An 8,983-nucleotide genomic window follows, 5' to 3' on the forward strand; every position below is an offset into this window, starting at 1 on the left:
AAACGGACAGATCCGTACCTTTTGCAATGTCATGTGCTTAATATGCCTTAAAGTAAGAAATGGAAATACTTCACCGACGGCTCTAAACCCGGCGGGGCGTCTCGGGGAAGCGTTCAACTGTTTCAAAGCACTCTTCTCTTTCTTGAGCACTCCCACGGCTCTTGACGCTTTACTAACTTTGCCAATTAATATTTTTACAATCCTGTACTTTATTATCCTTGTTATTATCCTTGAAGGAGTTATTCCTCTTCAGATAATTGTTCCGCAGATAACATTTCTAGTTAAAAAGGAATGAAAGGATTAAGATTTATTAGTTTGGGGGAGAGAGCCGGTTTATGCACGATTTTAAATTCAGGTGGTAGATGCTCCTTAATTTCGAAATCATAAACATCGCAATGTGGAGAAAATGGGTTGACATAATTTGTAGATACCCGTTCTGATGAGTTATGCAAACTTACTTTGGACAACGTCAACTTCAAAAATTTCGAGGACATTATTGTAGTTGCAATTCCAGATTCTAAAAATGGTATGTCACGTACGTTTACAGTTACTTCTCGTCTGGGTTTTGTTTCTCATCTAGAAATTTTCAAGAAATATATCAAGATTAGATTGGAAATTAAAACTGCAATTTCACGCTTTTTTATGCGCTATCAAGCAGGTAGATGTTACAACTAACCAGTCGGCAAGAATACCCTTTCTATGATTCCTAATAAAATTTACAGTTTTTGAAACTAGAACATCCTCAAACATATACAGGCCATTCATTCCGAAGAACATCGGCAACGTTACTGGCTAATATAGGAGTATTAGCAATCAAAAGAGACATGGTGGGTGGAAATCAGTCACAATTGCAGAAAGTTATGTTGTTGACAGTTTAAGTAACAAAAATGAAGTAACCAACAGGATTCTTTACAATGATACTTCAACAGGTTATAGTAGTACATCGCATCATTCTGTTTCAATGGATTGGACAGATAATATTGAGCCTCCGGTGACTGAAATGGAGCGGTCAAATCATTTTGAGAAAAATGTGACAATGTTAATAAACGCGAGGGGAATAATTATCCAGATTTTATAAATGTTACTAAATTTATGTAAGTATTAATAACAAGTCTTTAAATAGCTTATTGCACTAATTTTAACTAAAAATTAAAAAACACATTATCTTTGTATTAACCTTAGCAATAATATCAATATAATACAATAAGATCCGGCGGAATATACGGGCCGAACATGCGACTCACCGAAGGTTACGATTTGCCGAAATAGGCTGTGCCACATAAATACAGAGGCATTTGGAAAATACTCGTGATTGATTGTCGCTTGCGCGTTTTATCAATTTAAATATTATAAATACCATAGATCTAATTAGTATACCTGCTGTATTTAATACATAATTTAATAATTTATTATTGATTATTTGATTTCAAGGCGAGAAAAGTGAAAGAAAAATCAATATAAAATAGATATTGATTGCAGTAGTGACAATTCCGCAGATTGTATTCCGCCTTTAGTAGTTCAACCAGCTAAATATTCATCACTAGAATTCTTACCCGAAAAATTCTGTGCAAGATACAAAACACGTTACAAGAATTTTATGAAATGAATGAAAGCGGATAAGAAGATGTTTTTTCATTTTCTGAAAATGTTTTAATGACTTATGTGGTGAGTTATCTAAAAAATTAAACCAAACAGCTTATAGACCCAATATTGTATGCTACGAATCATGACGTTGATACAACCAAATATTGCAAATTGAAAGTACTGCTGAAAGGCAAGTCTGACGGCTACATTCCAAAAAAGGCAAAAACTTTGACCTCCGACCAAGTTAACAAATTTCTTCGTGAAGCTCCTGACAATCAGCATTTGTTTATTAAAGTGGCTATAATTGTTGGTCTTTCGGGAGCTCGTCGGAAGCAACAGGTATCTCAGTTTAAAGCACAAAACCAACTGATATAAAAGAAGCCCGTTTTTCCTTAAACTATCAGAAAGGAAAGTGTATCAAGAAACTGGTAGGTATCAACAAATTCGGGAATATACCAAAACAATAGCCATTTGTTTAAATTTACAAGAACCTGAATTATTTACGGGCCATTGCTTTCGAAGATATCAGCTACAATTCTTGTGGACACAGGTGACATAACGACACAAGCGACATGGAGGCTGGAAATCGACCGTTGCAGCAGAAACCTACATTGTCGAATCTATGACAAATAGAATGGAAATTTCAAACAAAATTTTGAATGCGATAAATGCAACTTCCGACACTTCAAAAACAGTACCGTGTATTCCAGGTGAAACAGAAACTGTGCAGTTGGTTCAGGAACAATCGTTATCCCATACTTTAAGGGCACTTGCATTTTCTATACATTTTTGTAATTGTAACAATAATTACTATAAATATTTTTAATGACGAAAAGCCTTAATAAAATGTTTCAGCGTATATAACAATATGTATAATAATATTGATACAACTTCTTATTAAAAATTGTTATTAATTTGTGTTTAGAAAAATAAAATATTTAGTAATGTGTTTCTTTTTTTTTACGTTGTGGGTTATATACTTTGTATTTTTTCTTGAATGATATCGAGTCAATTTCGAATATCGAATTTTTATTTGTATGACGCCAAATATTGCGTAGACCTAGGAGCAATATCAGCACAGGAAACACTGTACCCAACATTGATAAAAAACGCAAATGATAAAATTACATTTATCATAACTCTATGACTCCTCAACAATCGAGTTATGTTTGACATCGGCTTCAGTGGACTGTGACTATTTCAGTGGAATTTATTAATAAATTTAAGGAAGCAAAGAAGAAAGGAGTATCTCTTTATCACCGTAAGTACAGTTGTTTTTGTCATAGATTCTTCAAATATAGTGCAATATTTCTAAGCCGAATAAGTGTACAGGGAAACAAAGTAATTGTTGTCAATTTCAATATTGTGTTCAAACACTTTCCTGTTTTCTTTTCAAAACAGCGAAAGTATAAATAATTATTAATTTTTTTTGTATTACATAATACCAAAATAGACTACAATCAATTTTTATTATAATTACGATTTGTCAAAATTAAAAATGCCGACCTTTAGATTTTTAAATGCTAATAATTATTTAAAAATAAAATTAAATTTATGAAATTATTATCTTCAACATAATTAATAAAAAAAAATTCTGAATTTGACACATCTAAGTACTTTCTCTCCGATTTTTCTTCTTTCATTTTGTTTCTCTATTTAATTACCTATTGCTGATCGAAGAATTTTAGAATTTAAACTAATTGAAGTAATTTATGCTTGTAGATCAAACATGTACACATTGAGATCATTCTTGTTTCTGGTTTGCTTCCTTTTCTCCAAGAGTATCTGTCAAGACTACACCGTGACTCCCATAACAACAAGTTCAGGACTTTACTATGAAAAAATTGGTGAAGTTTTACTGTCAAACAGTAATTGGCAATTCGTGACCTCAGTGGATTACACAGGATACCTTTTGTTTTATAAATATTTGTTACAGCAAGCAAAGGAAATAGAGACGTTTTGTGAGACGCTCCAGTCGCCTATATGCAGAGAAAGGTGATACATTTTTTCTTAGAAGTAATTATAACTAAATTACAAAGGATATTATTTAGCATGTCTGTATATAAAACTGTCATGGAAAACAATTACGTGAACAGACCCATTTCAAATGGAAACAGCGTTGACATATATGTCACCTATAACTTACTGCATATACAGTATGTCTCATGGTGACGAGACATTAGACATATTACAGACTACTTCGATTTTAATTTTTAAAATTTGGGCAATAGTGTTTTCGGACATGCCCTTTTCAACTAAATTAATTCGTTGATAATAATAAACTGATAAACTGATTCTATCATCTATAATTTCATGATTTTTTAAGGTGGATGTAAAAGTCTTTTACATCCTATATATAAAAAACATTTGCGTTTTATAGACAAAAAACCGTCGTTTTGACACTTAATAAATTTCATGTAAAAGTCAGCTTTTAATAACGGTTTTTGAAAACAATGTATTTATTGTCTATTATATTCGTTTTTTTTTTTTAAATAAAACTTAAAGGGCTCTATTACGCTACATGACAAATTAGTTTATTATCAGCTATCAAAGATTGCTTACTATTTCTTATTCATTGTTAAATTTGACAAAATTTGGTTAATTTTTTTTATTTAGCTTTTGACTGAATTGAACCCGAATAACAAAAAGGTAAATAATTAAGCATTAAATAAACAATTTAATTTATTATAAACCGATAAAGCCATTAATATAAATTTTACAATTAGGAATATTTCCCCATGAAATTTGGTACTAACCCAATTGAAGAATAAAGTGGTGCAGTCAGATTTTAAGTAGAACAAATCGCTAACCAATTATTATCAAATTTATACAAGGAAGAAAAATTTTAAGTAGACTCTGATAACTGAAAATGAATTCAAATATCATGTAACATAATAGATTTCTTTAAGATTCAAGTTAAGAAAAAATGGTTTAAATTGGATAATAAAGACATATTTTACAAGGGTGTTCAAGTTTAAAATGGGTCACACTGTATATAATTAATGATACTTTAACTAACCGATTCATTTTCTAACCTATAATTAATTTTCTCATATTGATGATTTTTTGCTTTATAATTGCTTAAATTATAACTAACATCGTTACAAAAAATTATATTGGAAATTTTCAAAATTATCTTGGATCTGCCTAATATTGTAAAAACAGAAAAAATAATATGATAAAATTCGCAATTTGTTCAATTTCTAAGGGTATGAATTACTTTTTTAATTTATTATGTTTTATAATTTTTTTATAAAATATTTAATCATATATATTTCAGGTACAAATCCATTTTAGGTAGTTATAGATGAGTTTGCGATATAAAATTATTGACAAATTGTTGCATTTACTGTAAAATCGAGAAAAATAGTCTTAACAATGGATCAAGTCTCAATAGTCTCAACAATCATAAAATTAAAACGTAAAATATATTATCACAACTTTGTTATGTCGTCATTAAAGAGGTTTTGTGCAGGGTGGTCATTTTTTATCTACGCGAATAGACAACTTTAAACTAGAGTCAAGAGACAAACAAAATCGCTTTGCTACGAGGCTCCAGAGGTAGAATTTTAATAGAATAATTTTTACGATTTAGGGCTTTTTCATATGTTTTATACACCTTACCTAAAGTAATTTATCAATTTGGATTTTTTTTTATTAAGAAAAAAGAGCACTCATTCAAAGAGCCTCGAAATTAAGTGGCTTGGCGTCTCTAGACACTATTAACTTTCAATTCTTAGAAATTGGTTAAAGTAATAAAGGTGACAGAAATTTTTAGACAATTCCTTGCTATTTTGAAGACTGAGTAATTAAATAAGTTCAAAGCGTTTAAAGTTTACATGGGGGGTGGGGTGGTGGGGGGTGGTGGGGGAAGTGGGCAGGTATTCACAGTTAATTTTGATAAAAGCAATTGAAATTAGGGGGGGGTCTCTCGGCAACTGGCTAATATAGGGCAATATGCAATATAAACATTGTGTAAAATTTCTTAGCATCAGTAAATTGGGGTTGGGAAATATGTAAAAGTAAAAGTGTTTAGTTTTTTATTTTTTCTGACTTTTCAAACGATTCAGGAATCTAGACTCACACACTTATTCCAATTTTCAAAATAGCAATGAAAATTAAGAAGCAACTTATTAAGTGATGGAAAATGAACTCCCTGTAAACACTTAAAAGTAGGCACCGTATATATCTATGTGTACTGGTTGACAGGTATAACAGGATACAATCTAACTTGGACAAGATTGAGGAAACGGATGAATCAATGGCGAACTTTTTGGGAATCACAACTGAAACTAGAAGAGTAAAACGTTTTTGGTCTGAAATAGGTAGTTTTCTGTTAAACTTAGGTGGCGGAATAGTAAAATCAATTTTTGCTGGGGGATCTAGTAACGTTGACTTATCCGCGTACAATCGTGCTATCAACAATTTACAGAATGGCCAACAGGAATTAGAAAACCAATTGCTTCTTCAAAGAACGGTTTTTACGATAGACTCAGAGAAAAAAAACAAGGAAATTGCCCAGCTGAACAAAAATCAAGTTGACATAAAAACCAAAATCATTTCTCTAGAGCAATCATTCCAAATAGACAAGGACCAAAAGGAAAAAGAAATAAAAGAGTTGAAGAAGACGCTTGACGAAATAAACGTTAAAATTAAAAAGCAGGAAGAAAATCAAAAAAGGCTAGACGGAAAAGTGAGCGAGATTGAAAATAACCTCTTAGGTATTCATAACTCTATAAAGGAAATCAAAAGCGATGTTGCAAACAACACAAAACGTATTGATAAACTCCAAGTGATCAGCCAATTAAATATAATTTCTACCGATTTTATATTGTTGATGAATCAGTTCCAATCAGAACAACAAATTTTGTTTGAAGTGATAAAAACTGCAAATGCCGGACAGCTGGACCCATACATACTAACTCCATCCAAATTAACAGATATGCTGAGAGACATTCAAGAACACTTACCCGAAGGAACAAAATTTCCTTACTATCCTAACATTAAAAATGCCCAGAAACTATACAACATTATCAAGCCTTCCGTTTATTTATTCGATTACAAGGTAATTTTTATTCTTAATATACCTTTGGCGTACTCCAAAACGTTTAACTTGCACAAACTTACAAGTCTACCAGCAGTTGCTCAAGATAACAAATTTGTCTTTATTCTACCGCAAGAACCTTTCTTGATAATAGACAATAATTATCAAGATTATATGTTAATGTCGAAAGATAATTTTAAATCGTTCTGTTCTGATCTTGAAACAACTAAATACATATGTCAACAAGTTGGGGAGGTATTTCACTCCCAATACAGCGAAGAATGCGAAATTAATTTATTTAAGTCGCCGAGGCAGATACCGCAAACGTGCAACAAGAGAATCATGGCTTTAGACAAACCTATGTTCATTCAACTTCAACAAGAAAGATCTTGGATATATGCTGTTCCAACTGTTGAAAATATAATTATGTCTTGTGGCAACAATAGAACTACGGTAAATTTAATAGGAACGGGGTTTATTCACGTTAACGAACAATGTCTAGTTTTTATACAAAATGGGAAATCGTTATCATATTTCACTACGTTTACAAAACCTGTGGAATCGCATTTTTCGCCCTCTGTTAATCTCACCGACTTCATCGATATTAGTCAGGTTGATGGCATTGATACTCAGGGAGTGAAAACTATACAAAACATTTATCCATTTGACTTCAAGAAGCTAGAGGATGTTAGTTACAAAATTATAGAGAGTAAGGCAAATTTGATTCCCCTATATTGCACGTTATTTGTTTTGCTCCTTATCGTAAGTGTGCTTATATATTTAGTATACAAAAAGAAAATTACTTTAGATAAACTGAGCAGTATTTGGAGCATAAGGAGGCAAAGAACTCCGACGCAGTCAGGAGGCAGCGCAGATCCCGAAAATATAAAAATGAAAATTAAAGTGAAAAATGCCGATGATCTTCAAAACGTATCTATTTACGGAAAAACAAGTGATACTGATCCGGAATCGGAATATGTTACGGTCAAATTTAAAGTAAAAAAAGATGAGAATGAACCTTCAGTCTCACATAAGAAAATCATACAAAATAAGTTAGATTACCCACCAAAGAATTTACCACCAAAAGTTAATAAAAAGGATCAGAATGAAGCTTCGCTCTCACATAAGAAAATCGTACAAAATATGTTGGATTACCCACCAAACAATTTACCACCAAAAGTTAATAAAGAGGATCAGTATCTGAATGACTTACGAAAACTGAAACCAAAACAAGTAAACGATAAATATTGAATAAATCGGATTGTTTTTTTATAGCTTTATTTGCAGTTGACATAGATGTTTACTTTTAATGTTTGTATATAATTGTAATAAAAATTAAAATAAGTTCCAGTTTTTTAATCAATACATCTATAAGCTATAGCTTTAATCTATAGCCATAAGTTTTTGGTTGTTTTATTTCTGCTATTATGGCTAAACACCAACGCCATACGAGCAACCCCCAGACTGAAATTTTGCCGAACCCCTACTTTATCGTGGAATATACTTACTCACCTATACAAACCTCGTCTAATTGTAAATATGTATAGCTCCTGTAAATACACCGACATACAAGCCATTAGAAGCATCTGGAGGAGCATCGCGAGCCTTCTCCAGATGATCACCCATTCAAGTACTAACCGCGATCAGCCTTACTTGACCTTTTTTTTTGTTGTTAAGTCGGTCATGTGATAACTATTGTATAACCTCTTCGGTGCCTATATGAAAGTGAACATCGCAGCTTTCTTTGATATTGTCCATGGTACTAATTAGTTTATACTTATAATTTTTTCAGTTACCACAATTATTCCCTGCTACAGTGAAAAATTGCATGTTGCATTGTATCTACGAATAAAACGTAAACAAAATCAATCAATTTCTTGTGAGCTTGTATAAATATGAATCCATTAATAGTCAAAACACTAAATTTGGTACTCATACTTCAACTAGTTTAGAAAATATTAAAAAAAAAACATTGGCAATAGGTCATCCTTAACCTAATCGGATGTAATTATGTATTATACACATGTATATATAAACTTCTCTTAAGAAATAGTTAAACGTTTACAGAATACGTGCATCTTAGCAATAGAACAATCAGTGTAATTAAAATTATTGTTGACAGGTCTAGTGCAGTGCAAATCAGTATGAATAGAATAGCCGCTGTGAATGAAAGCATGGCAAACTTTCTTGGAGTCGATCAAATGGAAGGAGGGTAAAGCGTTGGGCCGTATATTCCCGATCCATTAGGGAAGGCTGTGGTGGGGAAAATATTTGGAGAGATGGACCAGCAGAAGCTCCCGGACTAGAACGGCTACATTAGAGATTTGTACAATTCCCAAAAAGAACTGGATTACA

At 31.9% G+C, this 8,983-nt stretch overlaps 1 protein-coding gene across 1 annotated transcript; it reads left to right on the plus strand.

The window, feature by feature from the left end:
* The first annotated feature begins 2,739 nt into the window (after positions 1 to 2,739).
* LOC108911222 lies at positions 2,740 to 7,952 on the plus strand. Its single transcript, XM_018716096.1, has 3 exons — positions 2,740 to 2,845; positions 3,307 to 3,579; positions 5,794 to 7,952. Exons 2-3 carry the CDS (start codon positions 3,314 to 3,316, stop codon positions 7,877 to 7,879), a joined length of 2,352 nt encoding a protein of 783 aa, XP_018571612.1. The 5' UTR covers positions 2,740 to 2,845; positions 3,307 to 3,313; the 3' UTR covers positions 7,880 to 7,952.
* The last annotated feature ends 1,031 nt before the right edge of the window (positions 7,953 to 8,983 follow it).

The sequence above is a fragment of the Anoplophora glabripennis genome, unplaced genomic scaffold (assembly GCF_000390285.2).
Source record: "Anoplophora glabripennis isolate ALB-LARVAE unplaced genomic scaffold, Agla_2.0 scaffold270, whole genome shotgun sequence".
Lineage (NCBI taxonomy): Eukaryota > Metazoa > Arthropoda > Insecta > Coleoptera > Cerambycidae > Anoplophora > Anoplophora glabripennis.

Excerpts from the sequence above, each read along its gene's own strand:
- LOC108911222 (XM_018716096.1), top strand. The coding sequence starts at position 3,314 with ATGTACACATTGAGATCATTCTTGTTTCTGGTTTGCTTCCTTTTCTCC. Across the intron at positions 3,580-5,793 it reads TCGCCTATATGCAGAGAAAG|GTATAACAGGATACAATCTA; the intron begins GTGATACATTTT and ends ACTGGTTGACAG.